At 39.0% G+C, this 21,982-nt stretch overlaps 2 protein-coding genes across 3 annotated transcripts; both read right to left on the bottom strand.

Moving 5' to 3' along the window:
* Positions 1 to 375: 375 nt before the first annotated feature.
* Positions 376 to 1,326, bottom strand: LOC114361921 (NADH dehydrogenase [ubiquinone] 1 alpha subcomplex subunit 7). The gene is made up of 4 exons (XM_028317143.1): positions 1,130 to 1,326; positions 963 to 1,051; positions 670 to 768; positions 376 to 556 (listed from the first exon to the last, which is right to left on the bottom strand). The coding sequence occupies exons 1-4, from the start codon at positions 1,199 to 1,201 to the stop codon at positions 484 to 486; spliced, it is 333 nt and encodes a 110-aa protein (XP_028172944.1). The 5' UTR covers positions 1,202 to 1,326; the 3' UTR covers positions 376 to 483.
* Positions 1,327 to 3,067: 1,741 nt separating this feature from the next.
* LOC114361881 (cytosolic 10-formyltetrahydrofolate dehydrogenase) lies at positions 3,068 to 20,889 on the bottom strand. 2 transcript variants are annotated; one of them, XM_028317095.1, is made up of 17 exons: positions 20,636 to 20,889; positions 20,360 to 20,501; positions 19,840 to 19,937; positions 17,541 to 17,677; positions 14,794 to 14,945; positions 14,367 to 14,485; positions 13,751 to 14,017; positions 12,810 to 13,414; positions 12,268 to 12,402; positions 11,958 to 12,033; positions 10,430 to 10,546; positions 9,437 to 9,599; positions 8,213 to 8,331; positions 7,294 to 7,491; positions 5,476 to 5,648; positions 4,289 to 4,488; positions 3,068 to 3,418 (listed from the first exon to the last, which is right to left on the bottom strand). In XM_028317095.1, exons 1-17 carry the CDS (start codon positions 20,660 to 20,662, stop codon positions 3,363 to 3,365), a joined length of 2,784 nt encoding a protein of 927 aa, XP_028172896.1. In that variant the 5' UTR covers positions 20,663 to 20,889; the 3' UTR covers positions 3,068 to 3,362. The 2 variants fall into 2 exon arrangements, with proteins under 2 accessions (XP_028172896.1, XP_028172895.1); XM_028317094.1 differs by lacking the exon at positions 11,958 to 12,033 and having other exon boundaries at positions 12,192 to 12,402.
* Between the last annotated feature and the right edge of the window lie 1,093 nt (positions 20,890 to 21,982).

Raw genomic sequence — 21,982 nt, forward strand, 5'->3', positions numbered from 1 at the left:
TAATTTCTCGGCATTTTTTTTACTTTATGTTGCCTTAATTTTGCTTAACAATTGTATTATTTGTTTTACACTATAAATCATGTTGGCTGGGCCAATAATAATATTATAAACATTCTTAGCAAGCTTCAAAATTGTTAAAAATAATAAATAAGGCATGTTACATTATTGTCTAGAATATAATAGTTGATGAATTATTAAAACTTAGGTTTTGTTCTGACCAGTGTATGTCCTTGTTATTATTTGTTTAATTGTATTGAATTCAAGCCTGTTTTTTAATAAAAAGAAATATCTAATTACTTACAGGTTGTTTATTTTATGCATAACATAAGATCCTACGAACTACTATTTTCAACTAATACATATTTTATGTCTGTCTATCAATTCAATAATAGTTGCAATAGTAAAACTATGTCACAGTGTGATAGGTCTATATTAAATAATTAAAAACAAGTTTTCTAGCATCTTCCCATATTTGTTGGCTAGTTATTCATAGTGTTTGTCCCACGCGTACAGTGGTCCTGGGGTTGGCCTTACATTAGCTGCTTGTTTGGGAGCCCTGTAAAGATACAATAACTTTTAATTTCTGAATAACATGTTTGTATTTGTGTTTCTAACAATTTGTTAGTTAAATTGTTTCTAATTGATTTATAACATGAATATAAAGATTACCCTTTGTCGGAACTGGCTTCAAGTAGCAACGTGGTGACATCAGACGGGGGAGCAACTTCACGACGAGCATCTCGAGTGTAATAGTAGTTGTGAGCATGTCTGAAAAGAACACAAAATTTTATATTCTTAACAAACCTGCTCTGAATACTACAAGCCATCTTACTTACTCGGCATTCACTTCATAATACTGAAGAATAATCAAAATTATGATTGGAGGAAGGATAGTATGTAACTTCTACTTGTAAAATTTCGACCAGCTGATATTGACGTATAGGTTATGTTATTGAACTCACTTGTGCGAGACTCCATCAGGAATTTCCGGGGGAGGTTGCGTCCTAGCCGCTAATAACGGCGCAAAACGCAGGGCATTGTTGTGTTTCCTCTAAAAGGTTATAATTAAATGAATAGAAATAAAGAGAACTTAAAGTTACATAATGTCAAGTATAAAATGGGAACTTACGCCCAATAGGAAATTCCTTAGGGCTTGCAAGGCAGGAGATATGTCGCGTAATGGGATCTTTCCTTTGCTCATTTTCGTAGACAAGTTCTTATTAGACTGAAGATCTAAAAAACACCAAATAAACACAAGTTGTGCTAGGATTTGGAAAAATCAATTCTTCTGTCAAAAATAGTCTGTCTGTCACATTGACATTTTAAGTTTTTAAAGCAGCAAGCAAACAGCAAAGAAAATTACTCTACACCTACACGCTGTATTGAATATTTATGGCAAAACTTATTTTGTAAACTTCATTCATCTAATCATTTCTGAATTTTTTGACTCAGAAAATCCAGCTTTTCAAAAATATTTATTAAAATTCTCGTGTGATATTTTTCAGCATTATTTATCAACATTGAGGATAAAAATGCATTCATCAAAAGCAAACCTTATTCTAAGAAAATGCTTCGTAAGTTCTTTAGTTCTAACTAAATAATCATGAATATATTTCCAAAGGTTTCTGATAATCTTCATAGCTTTTCTATTATGATTAGAGAGCGAGCATAACTGTAGGGTAGCATCTAAAATATTCATGCATTGCGTACTTCCTCTATTGCTGATGAATGCATGATATCAACTTCTATTCTAGGCATGTTTTAGTAGAAGTAGAAATGAAAAGCTGCTGACTATTAAATTCATGTTAATATAAGTAACATACCTATATTAAAATTACTAACATAATATGCTATTTTTCTACCAGTACAAGTTCATGATTATGAGGACCTTTAAGAACTTCGTACAGCCCAAGATTCCAATCAAGGATGAATTGTAGGTTTACTGAATTTATTCTTAATGCTGTCTATTTAGCTAGATGTAGCACCTTCCCCTTTTCTTGGTACGGTAGTTTGTATTAGAGTAGGCGCACACCGTTGATTTTTAGTTGGCCGATAGTTGTGCCCGATTTCAAATTGTATGAAGAGTCGGCCAAATAGAATCGGCGTAGTGTGCGCACTCCCATACATGCCCATACTGATCAACAGCCCGACTAAACTATCGGCCGACGAAAAATCAACGGTGTGCGCCTACTCTTAGTCAACGTAGAAAGAGATATCGAGCGAGGCGAGGTAGTGGTGGTAGTCATGTTCTTAATTTAATTGATAATTCAGGTAGAGAGACACATTATCCGTTTATAAGTTTTTTTCGATTAATAATGATTTTCGTGAACTTATTATAAAGATACAAGGTATACCTAGTAATTTGTAAGTGCATTGAACTTAACTCTTTTTTATCTCGTTAATCGTTAAAATATTTTTGCTTAGCAACTTTGAGACCGATATGCTGTCGACCCTGCGACCTTTCGGAGTGAGGGTGTCGGTGCCGACTCTCGCTGGAGATCCCAGACTGCCAAGAATTCCTCATCAAAAAATAAGGTAACCTTACGTCGTATTTGCTATTAAAGTTTTAACAGGAGTTCTGCACTAAAGTAACCACATCCACATATCATTCAGGCAGGGGATAACGGAGTGAATTCTTGCGACTATGTAAAAAAGCACCGAAATATAAAATTTATTGTGCATAAAGGGTACATAACATTTACAGTAGCTCGCGCAAATACTTAGCAACATACTTCGCTTCGCCATAGCGCGAATCTTCGGGTTATCGCTATGTGTGTGGCGTAGGGGTTATAAAAAATCTAAAATAGATAATTATTTTGATGCTTTTACTTTTATTTTGCAGAGAAGACGTGTTCGAAAGATGGATACGCACATCGAAGAACAACCAGAAAAGATGGTTGAAAAATAGCATCTTATCGTAAACTTTGAAACAGTCGATAAGCGATAATAAAAATAAGAAATTTATGCAGTAAAAATAAAATAGAGATTCAGTGACTTATAAAAACGTTTGTTAATATTTAATATAATTTTTACTTGATTACAATATGTCAGTAACAATAAAAATCAGTTTAATTAATTCGCTTTTTATTTTAATTTTATAATACAACAATAATACATACTTACCTACTTATTTATTACATAAATAAAATATTTTGAACAAGTCAAGATTAAATTAATTACAAACGAATACGAGTATAAACAAGTATTGAGAATAATGGTAAAATATTCGATACAGTCATATCAAATTAAAAGATTTTGTATACATTTGTATAAAAATATTGTGATATAACATTTGGCATTTACACATACGGCCTAAGATAATATCTATACAGTTAATTAACTAAAGAAATAATTTTATCACATCAGTATTCAATGGTAACACATTTGGTTTTGAGGTATTCGTTCAATGCTTCTTGACCTGAAACAAAACAATTATTATTAGTAAAGTAGCACCAATAGAATAAACTAGTCAAGAACTTTTATCGGGTCAGTTTAGTATTTAATGACGTCACACAAAACATGTCTAGGGAAACAGTGTGCCGCGTGGGATATGTCACGCGTGAGCATTCTCTGGTATTGACCATCGCTTATTGAAGCGGTCTGGTCCGCGGATTTTTCCACTTTGTTCACCCGCGTGATATTATCACCTGTGTGAAAAATGTGGAATTTTGGTCACCTCATATCACTCAGGTGAATAAAGTGGAGGAACCTGGTCCGCGCGAGAACACGCCTTTGGCCAAATAGCATTACCCAAGTTCATTAACGCGTCTCTGGCCAAATAGCCTTTATGCCCGTTTCCACCACCAATCCCTAATTTTTAAGTGACTATTGCCCGTTTTCACAGTTAATCCCAAATTTTTAAGTGTCCCCTATGTTAACAAAGTTCCTGTTATTAGTTACCATAGGGGTCACTTACAAATAAGGGATTGAAGGTGAAAACGGGCATAAGAATTTTGTTTTCATAGCGGTCACTTAAAAATTAGGGATTGATGGTGGAAACGGGCATTCCCTACTGCTGTAAGAAAACTGATTGCAGGTGATTTCACGCGTCAGACTCGTCGACCTGACATATAGTCAAATTTCTTCGAACTTCTTTCTATCCATTTTTTTTTCTCTTTGCTTCTAACTACGTATAATTAAAATTTGTTAAATTTTATACCCCTTGGTTATATAGAGGTGAAAACTATAGGCTTTGACCAACTACACTGTATCTATGCAATTTATATATTTGTAAGCTGTTTGTTTTCTGAATAAAACAAAATAAATAAATAAATAAATGTAGTCTTACCTAAATCCTTTCCAAATCCGGACTGCTTGAAGCCTCCAAAAGGCGCGGCGACGTCTGTCTTGTTGTAGGTATTGACGAACACGGTGCCGGCGTCGATTCGTTCTGCGAATTGTAACGCGCGGGACACGTCTTTTGTGAACACGCCGCTCGCTAGCCCGTACTCTGTCGCGTTCGCCCGACGGATCACGTCATCTAGGTTTCTGGGAACAAACAAGCACGAAAGTTAGCGACTGGGTAATTGATAACAAAAGAAAGAAACATTTGTTACAATGGGTCATTACACAAACACAAATAATAGGTACTCGTACATCTATACTAATATTAGCGCTCCTGCACACGACGCCGCCACCGCGCCAACGCCGCGCCCCAACACTGTTCATACGCGCCGCGTAAAGCCCGCCGCCGCGCCGCCACCGCGCCATCAAAGCATAATTTCGCTGGCGGCGCTGCAGCGGGCTTCACGCGGCGCGTATAAACAGTGCAAAGGCGCGGGGGCGGCGCGGCGGCGGCGTCGTGTGCAGGAGCGCTTATAAATGCGAAAGTAACTCTTTCTGTCTTGCTGTGACGCCTAAACCAATGAACCGATTTTGATGAAATTTGGCATAGAGATAGTTTGAGTCCCGGGAAAGGACAGGATAGTTTTTATCCCGGTTTCTGAAACAGGGACGCGCGCGATAAAGTTTTTCTGTGACAGAGAAAATTCCACGCGGGCGAAGCCGCGGGCGTAAAGCTAGTATAACATATCGCACTGATACAGTAACGCAAGAAAACATGAGCAAGAAAGGTACAGTGGAGAGGTAAGCAGTGCCACTATAAAAAAAAATGGGTCTGAGTGCATTTCAGTCACTTACTACAGAGCACACTGCACCACGCCGCTCTGATGCGACACACACCATAAAAGTAGGTATATAAAAGAACTAGCGCCCTTAGGGTTCGTAAAATCCGTAGCGGATGCCTACGTCATAACATCTACCTGCATGCCAAATTTCAGCCCGATCCGTCCAGTGGTTTGGGCTGTGCGTTGATAGATCACTACCAGTCAGTCACCTTTGAGTTTTTTTAAATGTATATGTATAGATATCTTTTTTATGCTTAGGGACGCGCTGTCTGTTCTCTTAAAATACTTCACATTACGAGTAGCCCTGATAATGTTATTGTACGGCAAATAATGATGTACTGGTACTCACTTGCTGCTAAACTTGCTGATGATCATGATAGGGCCGAAGGACTCCTCTTTGGCGATGTACATGTGGTCGGCCACGTCTGTGAACACGGTGGGCGCGAAGAAGTAGCCCTTACGCTCCACGCGCTTGCCGCCCAGCACTAAAGTCGCGCCCTCTTTCACGCCGCGCTCGCAGAACTGAAATAAACGAATAGTAAGGCCCGGTCTGTGAGCACGTAGAATTTTGTCCAATGACCCCAAGCTACCCATCCTTATCGCTCGCGCGTAATTATATTGCTGTCGCGACTGTGCGACGGGCGCCCGCAGTGAGTGTGCGAGCGCGACAGCAACATAATTACGCGAGAGCGATAAGGATGGGAGTTTGGGGTCATTGGACAAAATTCTACGTGCTCGCAGACCAGACTAAAATATTATTATATCTGTTCTTTCATAATAAAGTGGCTATTCGCACTTTCACTTTTCAGGCAGCAGCAGAGGATGAAAGTAGCAGTATGGGTATGCGTAATCTAACGAGAGCTTACGCCCGTATTCACAAACATTACTATGAGGTTTCACAGTACGCGTGGACGCAAAGGGTGACAAACGAACCAATCACATAGCTCTATTCAACGCTGTGCATTCGATTTTCTGCTTCACTTAAGCAACGGGACTATTCCCACCTCTCGTTCCCACCACTGCAACTCATGTGTAGCCAGGATCTACAGCTTGACCGCCACAAAAACCCAACCAATGAAGGTCAAGTTTGTCCCGGGGGAAAGTTAAACTGTCATTGGACCCGCAACGAAATTAATCAGAAGAACATAGGAGGAGTTCGAAATTAAGGTTCGACTTCCCTCCATTGCAAAGCGGATGACAGGTGACAAACAAAGGTTTAAAACCTTTAAGAAAAAGATTATGCACCACGGACAATAAATTAAATTAAGGGGGCCTATCTTATGAGCAATTAGCAACTACCTTCACCTTCACTTAAGCAAGCATCGTTTGTGAATACGGGCGTTTGTGTGAGTTTACATCAAACGTCCTCACCAGTTAGCGCGTAAAAATGACATTAAATGTATGACGGATTGTACAGCGCCCCTAGCGGAAACTTTCAAGTACTAAACATTTTCATAATATTTTTTAAACGCGCTCACTAGTGAGAACGTTTTATGTAAACTCACACTCAGCCCTCCGGATAAGACAGGACCGATAGTTGAGGATACGAGAAGACGTTGGATGCAAACGGACTAAATCCGTTTGATATGACGTTCTATGGTGAGGGTTGCCAACTATACTGTTTTGAACAGTATTATACTGTTTTTCACTAAATTATACTTTTTACTGTTGAACAAAAATAAAGTATACAAAATACTGTTTTCAGCTAGCATCACTAGTATCCATAGATATTTTTAAAAGTAAATGCCCAACACCACATTTAAGTACGCGTTGTAGAGCTATACTGTTTGTTTTTTTTTAATACTGTCTGTTTTCCTTCTCCGACCTCTAATATACTTTATATTTTGAAAGAAAAGTTGGCAACCCTACCTATTTCCCCATTATCATGATTATAATCAATCGTATCCTCAATGGACTTCTGAAAGCTCGGTAATATGCACTTTATCAATTCCCTCAGAAAACTATAAGTCTGATTCAAGAGTTTTTTGTTAATTTGAATTGATTTGAAAGACATGTTCTCCCTGCAAATCTATTTGCAAGAGCCATTACTCATCATAGTCATACGTTATTCACAATCTATCTGCGCCATGTAGCTATGTTTTTGTAGTGTATCTCCTGGATGAATACAACAAGGAAGTGTTAACACGTCTTTTATCTAATAGCATACCTCTACAAGTTTGTTGAGATGCGCCTCATGATTCTGCGGTCCGTGCGCGGTGCCCCTATGCAGCGGGTCTCCGATCACGATCTTGCGTGTCTCGGCCACGACGCGTCGCACGAACTCGTCGTGGATCGTCTCCTCCACGAACAGGCGGCCGGCTGCGATGCAGTTCTCGCCTTTGTTGAAGAATACTGATGCCATGCCCTGGGGAGTTGCAAGAAGTTTGTGAAAAGAAATTTTTCGTTCACTATAGTCTGGTCCGGGAGCACGTACAATTTCCAATGACCCCAAGCTACCCATCCTTATCGCTAGTTCGTAATTATATTGCTGTCACGACAGTGGGACGGGCGCCCGCAGTGAGTGTGCGAGCGTGTCAGCAACACAATTACGCGCGAGCGATAAGGATGGGTAGCTTGGGGTCATTGGACAAAATTCTAAGTGCTCCCGGAGCAGACTATAGACGGCATTTTAGCGTGTACGCTATGATCTTGCATCATTGAGAAATATCTCTTGTAATGCTGTGGAATAACGTTGCGGAACCATCGCAAGGCCCAGTTTCCACCAAGGCAGAGCGGAGCGGAGAAGTAATTTGAATAATCAATTAGATTTCATTATTCAGGAAACCAGGAACTTCTTCGCTCCGTACCGCTTTGGTGAAAACCGGGCTGGAGTTTCACTATCGATAGTTGATCAAAAATATTCAGGATATCGATAGTGCAATCGATAGAATCACCATGTGTATCGATACTGTAGCGTATTTTGAGCAATACGATGATAACGATAATATTGGACATAAAACTATCGATAGTATTTATTGCACAAGACGATATTATTATCAATAGGCAACACTACTCGTAAGCATATCGCTAAGCGCTAGTTAGTAAATAATTATATTACAGGATTTTGATTAGCGTTTATTGCTTACATTTCTAACGGCCTTGTCCAAGTCGCAGTCCTCGAAGATGACGAGCGGCGACTTGCCGCCCAGCTCCAGAGACACTTTCTTCATGTTGGACGCCGCGCACGACGACATTATCTGCTGGCCTGCATTGAGCAATCAATTCATAAACAACCAGTTAATACTTGGGCTCACCCCAGAATGGTCTAGTGGTGCCCTAGGATTTTGGGCTACCGATTCGAAGGTGACAGTTATGTAGTGTCTGGTCGCCGAGCACGTAGCATTTTAATGATAAGGATAGGTAGCTTGGGGTCATTGGACAAAATTCTACGTGCTCGGCGACCAGACTTTAGTCACTCATGAGCTATGATACGACATGTCAGGGGCCAGGCTCCCCCTGATAAATGACCAATAATGATACGCCAATGCTTGGGCTCAAGTCATCCTGGCACTGACTTCTTGACGGGACAGTTAGCGTTATGTTTCGCCCATACATTGTTCGCCTAAGAACCAACAGTGTGCAAAAAATACTTAATAGGTTCGAAACGATACGACTCTGTATGTAAGAACAATGGTTCCTGAAGGACACTTCCTAAGAAATTTATAATATTGCACACTACGGTGCTCATACAATTTTTCGGTGCTAACATGCGTCCGCGAAAGTTTTAACGCAGGTAATTTTTTAAATTAAAGTTATCTAAGGGCTTTGCCTAGTCATGTACGTACCAATAGGCGTGCTGCCAGTAAATTCTACCTTCCTGACCAGTGGGTGGTCGGCCATCGCTCGGCAAACTTCAGTGCCGTTAGCGCACTTGCGCTTACGGCACTGAAGTTCGCCTTGCGTTAACATTGTTATGGCGATAAACTTGGGTAAGATTAAGTAATCTATGTTAACAATGTTAACAGCATTGTTGTGTTCCGGTAATTAGAGTAACGCCCGAATTCACAAACATTACTATGAGGTTTCACAGTGCGCGTGGACGCACAGGGTGACACACGAACCAATAACAGAGCTCTATTCAACGCTGTGCGTTTGATTTTCTGCTTCACTTAAACAAGCATCGTTTGTGAATACGGGCGTTAGCTAATAAGGTGGCATTATTGGTAGCCAGGTTTCCTTGTAGTGGAGGATTCCGGGTGCAACTTGCTTCCATTTTAGGCCTGATCATTACTTTCCATTAGGTGTGATGCAGGTCAGAGTCCCTTCGTTGTGGATAAGAAAAATATTATAAATCTAAGGACATTACTTACCGATAGGCGTGCTGCCAGTAAATCCTAGCTTCCTCACTAGCGGATGGTCGGCCATCGCCTGTCCGGCCACGCCGCCGCTGCCGGGCAGGATGTTGATGACGCCTCGCGGAATTCCCGCTCGCGCTGCTAGCTCGGCGAACTTCAGAGCTGTTAGTGGACATACCTGCGGGACGAATGTAGGCATTATTATCAGATATAGGCTACCCAGAGAGGTGTCTATGGTGAGCCATGACATCATCCGGATAACTTTATTAAACAATAATTCTAAAGAACTTCTTAACACTTCATTGTAGTCTTGAAGACCGAGTGAGTTTTTAATAAGCAGTAAAATTTGGTTTCTAATAGAGACGTTCGCACGTCAAGGTTGGAACTTTATTTAGTTGTTTTAAGGGCGAAACTGCAACAAAAATGTATTCTGATATACTGCCTTCTGTATAAATACACCTTATATCTATTCAGTATTGTATTAGTGTGTTTTTGACAAATAAACGTTTGAACTTTGAACTAATGAGGTCGCGACTCGCAACCAGACGACGTAGTCCCAAAAAAATCTATTGTGGTTTGACAGCCCATAAAGATGAGAACATCAGGCTTTCTCAACCCGTATGGCCTGCGTGGAGAATGTAGGCCAAATTCGGGCAAATTCTCCATTTTCTTTTGGTTAGAGAAGTTGCTGCAGTGAGAATATAATGATGACGGGACTAAACTACAATATTACTCTTTAAATCATTGGTTCCCAAACTTATTTGAGACGCGCCCCCTTACGACCGTACTAAAAATTCCGCGCCCTCCCCTCCTCCAGTCAAGATTGTTTATTGGTCGTGTCGAGCAGTCTGGAATGAATTCTCTCAGCGGTCGCAGGTTTTTTATACTTAAGTACACATATGGCCCGCGCCCCACTTTAAAGGTTTTGCGCCTTCCCAGGGGGGGCGCACCCCCCACTTTGGGAACCGATTCTTTAAATAGAAATAGATATAGAAAAAGATAACATACAGCCGCCGGCTTCATGACGACGGTGTTCCCGGCCGCGAGGCAAGCGGCCATTTTCCACGACAGCATCATGAGCGGGTAGTTCCACGGCGTGATGAGCGCGCACACGCCGATCGGTTCCTGCGAGTAATAAACGAATACTATACATCTATTTATATCTTTGTTATTGGGGTGACGTCATAGTACGTAGTTACGTACTAAGGGCCACAATTCTAGCCACCCATTTTCGGTCATATCGTCTCGTTCTATCGCAAAGAATCACCATTATTTTGATGAGAGCGAGAGAAAAAATAGACTTTCTTCATTCTGCATCTTGTGCAGTCGTAATAAGAGCGATTTTCCCCAATACAGTTGTTTGATAGTTGCCAAATTTTCAAAAAGTGTTCACTCCTGATAATGAACAACTTTTACTATGGGATAATGGTGCCTTACCAAACCTTTTGACTAGGGTGGAGAGAGTAGACCAAATCCTTCATTAGCCTCTGGTAAATGAGAGGGTGGTGCTCCAAAAGTAAATACTAAGTGACCTGCCGGGCTAGGGATGCGCGTCGTGATAAAATCTTATCGATGATTTTAGACGAAAAAAAAAAATGTTTGGGCTTATCGCAATAAGCTTTTAGCATTTTTACCCTAGGTGATAAATTTGTTAATAAAAAATTAAATATGACAAGCATCGAACCTTCTTCGTGATGGTGAGGTTCCTGTTAGGCCGCGCGTGGTTGATGGGTATCGTGGCGCCCTGGATCTTGTCACACAAGCGTATATACTGCGCCCGAGTCTAGACTCTTGTAGGCTAAGGATGCCGCGATAAACTTTTATCGATTCTGCACGATAAGCCCATACATTTATCGTCTAATAACGCACCTTCTTCGTGATGGTGAGGTTCCTGTTAGGCCGCGCGTGGTTGATGGGTATCGTGGCGCCCTGGATCTTGTCGCACCAGCCCGCGAAGTAGCGCCACGTGTCGATGGACATGCCCACGTGGGTCTTGAGAGCCAGCGTGTATACAGCGCCCGAGTCTAGACTCTTGTAGGCTAAGGATGCCGCGATAAACTTTTATCGATTTTGCACGATAAGCCAATACATTTATCGTCTAATAACGCACCTTCTTCGTGATGGTGAGGTTCCTGTTAGGCCGCGCGTGGTTGATGGGTATCGTGGCGCCCTGGATCTTGTCACACCAGCGTATATACTGCGCCCGAGTCTAGACTCTTGTAGGCTAAGGATGCCGCGATAAACTTTTATCGATTTTGCACGATAAGCACATACATTTATCGTCTAATAACGTACCTTCTTCGTGATGGTGAGGTTCCTGTTAGGCCGCGCGTGGTTGATGGGTATCGTGGCGCCCTGGATCTTGTCGCACCAGCCCGCGAAGTAGCGCCACGTGTCGATGGACATGCCCACGTGGGTCCTGAGAGCCAGCGTGTATACAGCGCCCGAGTCTAGACTCTTGTAGGCTAAGGATGCCGCGATAAACTTTTATCGATTTTGCACGATAAGCCCATACATTTATCGCCTAATAACGCACCTTCTTCGTGATGGTGAGGTTCCTGTTAGGCCGCGCGTGGTTGATGGGTATCGTGGCGCCCTGGATCTTGTCGCACCAGTGTGTATACAGCGCCCGAGTCTAGACTCTTGTAGGCTAAGGATGTCGCGATAGTTTTATCGATTCGGCACGATAAGCCCATACATTTGTCGTCTAAAATAGTCGATATGATTTTATCACGGTGCACATCCCAACTAAATAATAATAATGACATACCTTCTTTGTGATGGTGAGGTTCCTGTTAGGCCGCGCGTGGTTGATGGGTATCGTGGCGCCCTGGATCTTGTCGCACCAGCCCGCGAAGTAGCGCCACGTGTCTATGGACATGCCCACGTGGGTCTTGAGAGCTAAAGTGTATACAGCGCCCGAGTCTATTGACTCTATGGTCGCTAGCTCTTCTTTGTGTTGCTCCATTAGGTCGGCTAATCTAGAAGTTTAGAAAATACTCATTATTTTATTATCCTTCCATTCTCATAAATAATAATTCATCGTTAAACTCACAGCCATTAGAAAACATGGGTAAATAAGATGTAACATGGATTTAACTCATTCATAAATGATGCGTTAAGAAGACCTGTGTCTTTCCATCTAAAATAAGATGAGTATAACTTTGTATATCTGAAAGTTTAATGTTGTGTGTTACATGGAGCATAAACGTTTGGATTTCTGTTACTTTTTATGGAAATAGCTAAGTGCGCGTTAGTTGCGACTTGCCACACATAGCAAAAATGTCAAGAGTTAATAACAAACAATCCACGTTGAGGGCATATGGTCCATATTATGGTGCGTTTCAAGTGTGTTTTGACGACATCGATGGATAAATAAAAGTCTTACTTGAATAATAACTGTCCCCGCTCCCTCGCGCTGATTTTAGCCCATTCTCCCTCTTCAAAAGCTTTCTTCGCCGCCTTGACTGCGCGGTCCACATCCTTGGCCGACGCGCACTGCACTTTGCAAATCTCACTCTCATTCGTCGGGTTCACTATCGACAACGTCTTCCCGATATCTGAATTCACAAATTCACCATTTATAAACAACTGCGTAGGGAATTTAACCTTCCTTTTGTTCACTTCTAACTCCACACCGTCGTACACTATTTCTTGGGCACCCGAACCGCCTCTCGATTTGAGAATTGCTACCGTATAGAACTCTTCGAAGGTCGTATTCATGTATACGTCTTCGTTTTGAAGTTCTATACTGGCTAAGTCTTTCACTTCCTCTACTAATCTGACTACGTCCATAGAACCGGCGCCGCAGTCGAAGAAATCTGTGCCGTCTTCGATGTCCACTCTAAGGATGGCCTTCCATACGTCTCGGAAACTTTCGACGAATTGTTTCTCTTCTGCGGTGAGTTCTAATGTCACTTTGTTCTCGTTTGCCTTGTAGAAGTTCTGTGCGTTTATCATCTTGCCGTTTACTTTTAGTCTTTGGACGTTGACCTGGAAAAATTAGATATTGTAGATAAAATTAAACTCATTTACAATAATAATTAATGATGTGATTAATTTCGACAAGTTTATAAATATGGACAAGTTATACCAGAGTAAATACAAATGAGTAGGTCATCTTCATAGAAACGCCCGAGCGCGGTTTGTATGTGAGCGTGCCAATACGTATGCGGCGCGCACGCACACACTGACAAAATTTAGCGTTGATTAGCGGTGAGTTGCCCCGAATTTTGTCTGTGTGTGCTAACACTGATGCTTGTGTTACTATAGTCTTTGCCATATTTTTCAAGTGTTCGAATAACCAATAGGTATAGTTAAAGAACATACCCTAACACCATCGTTAGCAGTAATCAGCAGTCCAGCTTCATGAATAATGGCTGGTTCCTTCAGTCCCGGTATCACCAGCCTTTCCCCCTCAGTGTCAACGTCACCCTGCCATAGACTAGAGCCGAAGAACTTGACTTCGGTAGTCGCGTCACTGCCCTCCGTGACGCCGTCTTTAGTCTGTGGTTGGATGAAGGCGGTCGCGCCGGGGGAGGAGTCTAAGCCTCGGATGAAGTTGTGGAGGGCCACGCCCCCTTTTGTGAAGTCGATCTAGGAAAAAAATGTGCGTTAAATTTCATTTTCATTCATATTGGAACACAACTGGGGCATATTTGTTTAGTCTTATTTGGAGGTGAGCTGTAGGTATCTACTTCCCAAGTTCAGAGCAGACGATAACACATAAAAAACCGTGGCAGTATGTGGTGGTTGTATTACATAATATTTTGCAACTAAAATGCATAGTAATGTGTTGGCGAATGTCTTACTTCAATGAAAAGATCTAAGCCAAGTAAGCTGGTTTGTGAGTTTATGTATTGTATTAAACACATGTAAAATCATTTGTCGACTATAGTAGAAAGCATAGAAGACAGACTAAGAGAGGATCAAAATGGTGGTTTACCTGGTGTGTTTCTGGTTTGAACAGAGCAGGGTCGTATGTGGCGCCCTCCTCAGTTTGTGTGATTTTGGGAGCGTTGCCATTTGCGACCATATTGACGGATTCTGCTAGCGCCTTTATACCTGAAAAACAAATGTTTCAAATTTAATTAGAAATAGGCAGAAATATAAAATAAGGTCTTTTACCAAAAGTACGGACAGTAAGGTCCCATTAACCCAGTGATTTCACCTAGCATCATAATCATAAATATTGATTGATCGTCTAAATCGAGCTTGTGTATTTTAATTAATTCCTCGGTGGCCAAGGAAAAGAGCTTAGAGCGTGTCCAGGCAAATATTTCGATAACCCAGGATATAACAAGGAGAGCCGACTCCAAATAGTGGGAAAGAGAAAAGAAGAAGTACATTAATTAATTACACACGGAACATACCTTCAGGATACAAGTATTTGTTGTAGATAGAGTCGACGGTATCGTCGATAGTGACGGGGAAGACCTTCTGCATGAGGATAGGGCCGGTGTCGAGCCCATCGTCCGCCCAGAATATCGACAAGCCGCATGTCGTATCGCCTTCGATGAGGGTCCTGGAAAAATATGTATTTAGTTTAGTCTTGAGTAAAAAAAAAATCGAATTTAAGCAGTGGCGTAACTATAACATGGGGCCCTTGGCGTATCTAGGGTTTAGTTAGGGTAGGGCCCTCGTACCGTCGCCCTGAAGCATCGCGAGGGGGGGCATTTCACCCTACCCTGCCACCTTATAGTGGTACACCCTATAGTGGCACATATAGGTATACCACTGAATTTAAGCAGTTTTTTCAATGGAGATTACACGTTCGCACCTCTAATTGGCACAAACCTTTTTGTAGCGTTGTGTTACTGCTGTGACACGATTTCACACATCTAGATATTTGCGTTGCAATCATAGTAGTTATATAATAATAACGAGTATTGCCACACAATTGTGGTATTGCATAGTTGCAACTTTGAGCAGCCAAATGGCAAAAAACGGAACCCTTATTTGTTTTTTTTTTATCCATCCATCCATCCTAGGAATGAAGAGAGGGATTTGTTGGAATTAAGTCTTCGCCTTTATGTATTACTAACTATACGATAAAAATATTTTTTTAAGATCTAGAAGCGAAGCACTCCGTTGGATATACGTATTTTTTTAGGTTTAAAATAAGACGCAAATGTTACGTTTGTTATCATAATATTAATGTTTACATAAAGCATTTAAGAGATACGAAGTTAAAACATTTTTTCGTAACCAACTTAAAGTGCAAGAGCTAATAAATGTATTCTGAATTTAAGCAATATGCAATACATTACACCTACTTTTTTAATTTTAATTTAATTTAATTAGATTGTTTTGTTCTTTTCCTGTTAAAAGAATTATGATACAGATCCTCGGGAGGAAGGCGCAGGCAGCTGTGACACAGTTTATACTAGTACGGCTGCCGACTATATAGAAGATATAATTTAAACAATAATGTGTGATAAAACTAAACCTATTGCAGTTAAATAATCTATAGTCATCTCTTCATGGGAATAAGACGCAATTTATAATCATATCATTACATTTACGCCATTATTTAAAATTAAATGATAAAAATTAAGGTTGTGTAAGTTCAATAAAATAAAAACATGTGGTTTTTACAAATCTCTACTATAGATAGTTACCTGTATGATTGTAACTATGTGTATTATTTTAATTTACGCCGAAAAGGATAAATCAAGATCTAAAGGAAAAACTACGCATTCCAACAGTTTAATAACGGTAGAAGTTTTCCGGCAAATATTTTAATATGTATGGTATTATAAACAGTTGTTTCCAGGGACTAGCATATTCGCTGTGCGTCGGAATCGGACCTGTGCAAATTGCAGCTGTTAGGAATACAGCTGTGCTTACAAAATTAATTATGAAAATCAAATAAATCTATAATTATAGACGTACGTAGACAGAGTGCATAATTTAATGAGGATCATTTCGATTTTTAGCTGTGAATGCAGATTAATAGGGCTAAGAAATCCTTAATACACAGTGCAAAAATTTTTGTTCTACGACAAAAATTGACGAAGTTATGGCCAAATTACTAAAAAAGTTCACTGACCGCCCGGCGCGGGGACGATGACGTCATTATATCCGATCCGAACGCTGCCGGCGTACTGCGTGGATAGAAAATATTTTTTTCTAGCCAAATTATCAGTTTTAAAGAAAAACTTGTAATGACATTTATTCATCAGAATAAAGTAAGCTATCGATAGGTAATTTTTAAAAATGGAAATTGTGAAAAATAACGCAAGAAATCCATACGCTCATACGATTCAATGGCACGCAGAGACGCGATTGGGGTCTCCGCGGTGGTATATTTGGCGATTTATTCAAATAAAGTGTACATAAGTGTTGTTAGAGTCATATCTTCTTCCAAGTAAAATATAAAAATGTATAAGTATTAATTTATTTACTTCTAACAATAAGGTATAACTNGGAAAAAAATATTTTCCATCCCATTAGTACGCCGGCTGCGCTCGATTCGGATATAATGACGTCACGCGGCCTTGCGTACGTTGACTTTTAGCGGCAAAAACGGCCTATGTTTATTACTTAATATCTTCGTAAGTAATGGTCCGATTTGGATAATTCAAAAAGATATATCTTTCTTATGTCTTAAAGATTAACGTAGATACTAGTTTTATTGAATTTTCTACAACAGTACTGATCCTCATTGTTCTATAGCCTGCGTCACCAGTTTTTAACAACATAGGTAATCCTACTAATATTATAAATGCCAAAGTTTGTATGGATGTCTGGATGTGAACATGTTTGTTACTCTTTCACGCAAAAACTACCGAACGGATTTTGATGAAACTTTACAGTATTATTGTTTATAACCCAGAATAACATATAGGCAATAATTTATGACGATCCGTGACAAACTAAATTTCACGCGGGTGAAGCCGCGGGCAAAAGCTAGTTATTACATACTAGCTTTTACCCGCGACTTCGCCGGCGTGGATTTCAGTTTGTCACAGATCGTTTTAAATTAGGTATAGGATATCTGATGTATAAATAATGATATTGTAAAGATTTTCAGTAGCTTTTTCGTGAAACAATATAACACATCAATTCATCCATACTAACAAACTTTCGCATTTATTATTAGTAGGATTTAACTTACCAGTTGATGGAGGAGGCGCCTCTGTGCCTCGGCAGTACGCTGGGGTGGTAGCAAATGCTCTCGTACTTGGGGTATGTGATGACCTCCATGGGGATGAATTGTGTGCAGAATGGCAGGACGTTGATGTCGGCATTTACCTGAAGAAAACCAAGCAATTGCTTTATATGTGACTCTAGTTTTCTCGCGACCTCTTTCGAGAAGTTTGAGCTAGAATATAAAAATAATCGTACATGTAGCATTTAAATAGGTTCAAAAATGATTTCATTTTGAATCTATGAAAACCATTGACCATTTGGGGGTGGTTGACTTGATGCGTTCGAAATACATAATTAATACGAGGTTCTAATTCAATTAAATATTAGAACATACTCGAGTCTCAATTGAGTAAGCATCTATTCTGAAAACTAGCCGCGTACGTAGATGATACAAAAGAATTTATTAAGTATTGTTTTTACAGAGATCCGTTTCTTTCATGGATAATAGTGAACTATGGGTTATCGGGCAGCTGTTCAATAGTGCCGATTGTGATCTCTCATCTTGTCTGGGAGACGCAATAACAAAAAATTGCGCACTTATTTTTTAATCGGGCGCTAAGCACATAAGCTCTTTACTATAAAACTAAATAGCATCATTTGAACTTCCACATCTGACTAATTTTAGTTATTTAGCTGCAAAAGAGCGGTCCAAAATATGTTTCAGACTGCGCATTGTTTTTTTCAGCCTGATGCTAAAAATAATACTCATTCCAAGACAGTTACGTTTGCGAATAGACTTGGATTTTTCAGACACATATTTACATAAAAATGTGGCAAATTGAGGATAGCCCGGAATTTGCCAATTAGTAACACGGATGGTATATTGTTAGCACGTTATCAGGCGTGGAGAAGTGCCTATTCTTTTAGATTACAGGTCGTTTGCAGTCGACATGGTAATAAAAAAATTGTAACGATTTTTTTCAAGTGTAAAAGAGCGATAGTGAGTGATGATTACTCTGAAGTAGGTACCTATCGAATTTTATTTTCGGACCATCTGAATTTTGATTCAAGCCCGCATGTCCAAACCAAACTAGGAAGATTATGTACGATTTTGCACTGTAAGTGCGTTGTGAGATTTCGATTTTTACGACTAAATAACAGATGGGCAATACAATCTTTGGTCTAGCGGTAAACAAGCGAGATATTAATTTATATTTAAATTAGATTCATTCAAATCGATGCTAAACAGTTAGTACTAGTTAATTAATCACGCAATATGTCCATATCAAGGACGTTGCTCTATCTACTACCTATCAAGCACAAGTCAACTCTTGGCGCGAAACTCGATCAAACTAGTTCGATCAGCGACAACTTTTCACTAGGGACTTGTTGCGAAAGTTGCATTCTGGAGTAATAATTTAGTGTACCTAGGTACCTAGTATCTAATTTAAATTACCGGTACATGGTACTTAGTTAAGGTACCATAAGAAAGGAAAAGTACCAGTAGGTATGCTACATAACATTAGTATGTTATGTATGGTATTTTTTAATGAGTTTAACTCCTTTTAGAGATGCTGTACGTTTTTTCTGACATAAAAGGTACCATCCTACCCTACCTGACCATTAGGGACAATATGGATATTAGCAGGCTAAAATTAAATTCAAAGTGTGACTGCTTTTAAGTACTTAATATAGAAAATAAGTGGGGAACTGATTTTATCATTACAGCTTCCCATTATAACTAACTAAATGATATTATAACGTGCTCTAGGGTAATAAAATAGATATCTGAGGTCACAAGTGCAGTCGGGTGCTGTCCTCAAAATGTCTGATAGAAATCACGCTCCACGGAAGTGTTAGATGTTCTTTATAAACATTAGGATGTATAGTCAGATGTTCGCTACTTAAAGTTCAACCGCAGGTTAACGCTTATCTCAAAATTGTTATTGTTAAAAATTATACAGTTAATTAGTGTTGTGAAGCATCAATGAGGTTTTTAATGAATCAAATAAATCAAGTATTTGTTAATTTTTTTTTTAAAACTTTCTGCACTTGATCTCTAAAGTTTTAGTATTTAGTCCCATCATTTTTTAAACAAGGTATAGGTAAGTATTTTTACAAATATTGTTAAAATCTTTGTCATGAAGATAGCATAGCGTAGCATAGCATTAGCTTCTTTGATAATGAGCAATGATGAATATAAAACATTGCTCAAATTTTTTAGATAATAGTTGAAGGTGTGTAACATTTTTCACATTATTTTTTGTGAATATTTATTAAACGTAAATTAAATGCAATTTTTATTGAACGTAAATGGTACTTACGGATTTGTATTCTTTGTAAACTTCTGGTATGATTTTCCCTTTGATACGCCATGACTTGTATTTGTAAACTGGTACACCGTTTTGTGCAGCAATAGTAGCTGTAAATAATTTAATAGTTACTTAAGTATACATACATAACATAAGTAATATCACATACAGGTACAAACTGCTTTATTTTTTTTCCTTTACTAAGGAATTTAAATTTTACACATTTTATGTCGCATAATGACTGGATGTTCTGTTTATTAATTAATATTTAATTATATTAAAATTTATTACTGGTTAGTGAGATTTGACATAAAGACTTCTGAGTTTTATTTAATTAGGATTACCTTGACAAATGTACATCATCTTATTATTTCGTTTCAAAATAATAATATTTTTAATTCTAATTAGTTAATTTATTAGAGTATGTACAGCATACAGAACTTTCAAAGGCGTAATAATATTATCCCAGTGTAAATAAAATAATTTTTAATAATAAAACTTACTTCTACCAAGAAATAATAATAAAACTTACCTAACGGGTCTTCTCGGTTGCCTTTGTCCAGAACTGTGAATACACCGGCAATCTCATGTCCATCTTTTACCAGTAGTTTGAACACTTCTGCGGCAAAGGTGCTTTGGCCTATGATAGCCACACGGAGCTTTTGTTTGGGCCCCTGATAATGATAATACACAGGTAAGAATACAATATTACTTTGAAGAAAAAAAAATGTTGGTTATGACTTTATGACTGTTTTTATGGTTATTCAAGAAGTAATTTATAAGGTGAAAATTAAATAAAATTACTTACGTCTTCTGATATTGAAACAGGTGGCATTTTGTTAAATTATTAGACAAGAAATAAATAAGATCATCAAATGGCTCCTCTGCACTGCGAGCAGAGCGCAGTTTGACTAACTGGATTCTATCCAGTCCCCGCTATTATATAAAGAAGTCGATTTACAAAGACCCCAGCCTTGACATCACTTATCTTGAAGATATTTTAACGCTAAACCATTGTTGTTTTGATGAAAGTGGAAGTGTTTTTTCTGGCGCCAAAAATACTGTCATATTGACATGTGTGTCATTTTGAAAATTTTCGTTTCACGCGCACATTTTTATTGATTGTTTTTGGCCGAAAATTTCCGAAGTAATAGTAAAAATAAAAAAAAGGAAATAATAATAATAATAACTGGTAAAAATTCAGGATAAACTATGATTTGTAAGTTATTTATATAATACAAGTAGAATATTTGAAATGCCCTTGAGCAAGTTCATTTGATGACGTTTCTTTTGGCGGGTGTTTTAAAAAACTTTGTTGTTGGTTTTTCATTCCTTTAAATATCGTTCTTTCTTTTCTTTTGATCTTTTGGTAGGTATTGATTTTTGATAATAAATAGGTAATAAAGTCCCTAATAATATAAAATCACAAATAAGTCAAATAAGTAGGTACAATGTACCGAACGCAACTTCCAAAACTATTAAAACTACCTTACTTACTTTATGTAGGTATAACTAATTTTACAAGTGTTAATCATATTCGATAAACAATTTGCTTCAAGTGATAAGGCAAAAGCAGGCCCCGAACCAGTTTAAATCGGTTTGAAGACGAACCATTTGGGGTCAAGAAAACAGCGATAGCTTTAAACGAAATCGTTCGACCGCCTCTGTTTGTGTGTGTAAATGTTTCTTCGAAATATTGTACGCATTATTATTGTGAAATATATTTAGCACATTTTTTTCTGCGATGGCATGCACCGCTTGTGCGTCAGCCACGCACGACGAGGTAAGGTAAAGGTAGGGAAACGTATAGGAAAGTAAAAATGGAGAACGGAAAAAATAGGTTGCAAAGGATCAGGAAAGTTAGGTTGTTTATTGAAAATTAAACGATCATTTTTTGCGTTGGTTCGCGATAGATATCGACCACTGAGTTATGGAAAGCTTTAAATGACGATTATAATGTTAACTGTATGTTCAGTGTTAGGCTACCCGTATTCAATGTAATAATCACGCAAATGATGGTAATGTGATGAAAGCAGTCCACTTTTAAAATGTCCTAACCACATGCAGGTTACTCGTACTTATTAAACGTTAAGTCAGTCATGCTTAGAGAGTTGGATTATTCATGTATGATGTAGGTCATGTAGGTATGATGGCC

This window comes from Ostrinia furnacalis, unplaced genomic scaffold, assembly GCF_004193835.3.
Source record: "Ostrinia furnacalis isolate ACB-3 unplaced genomic scaffold, ASM419383v2 OfSCF6054, whole genome shotgun sequence".
Taxonomy (NCBI): domain Eukaryota; kingdom Metazoa; phylum Arthropoda; class Insecta; order Lepidoptera; family Crambidae; genus Ostrinia; species Ostrinia furnacalis.

Bases quoted from the DNA above. Each gene is read 5' to 3' on its own strand.
- LOC114361881 (XM_028317095.1), bottom strand. From the start codon at position 20,662: ATGCCACCTGTTTCAATATCAGAAGAC. The intron at 17,678-19,839 runs GTAAGTACCATT...GGTTTTCTTCAG, and splicing joins TTTACAAAGAATACAAATCC to GTAAATGCCGACATCAACGT. The intron at 9,600-10,429 runs GTATGTTATCTT...TTCGTCCCGCAG, and splicing joins TCGTCATGAAGCCGGCGGCT to GTATGTCCACTAACAGCTCT.
- LOC114361921 (XM_028317143.1), bottom strand. From the start codon at position 1,201: ATGAGCAAAGGAAAGATCCCATTACGCGACATATCTCCTGCCTTGCAA. The intron at 1,052-1,129 runs GTAAGTTCCCAT...ATAACCTTTTAG, and splicing joins TAAGGAATTTCCTATTGGGC to AGGAAACACAACAATGCCCT. The intron at 557-669 runs GTAATCTTTATA...GTATCTTTACAG, and splicing joins GAAGCCAGTTCCGACAAAGG to GGCTCCCAAACAAGCAGCTA.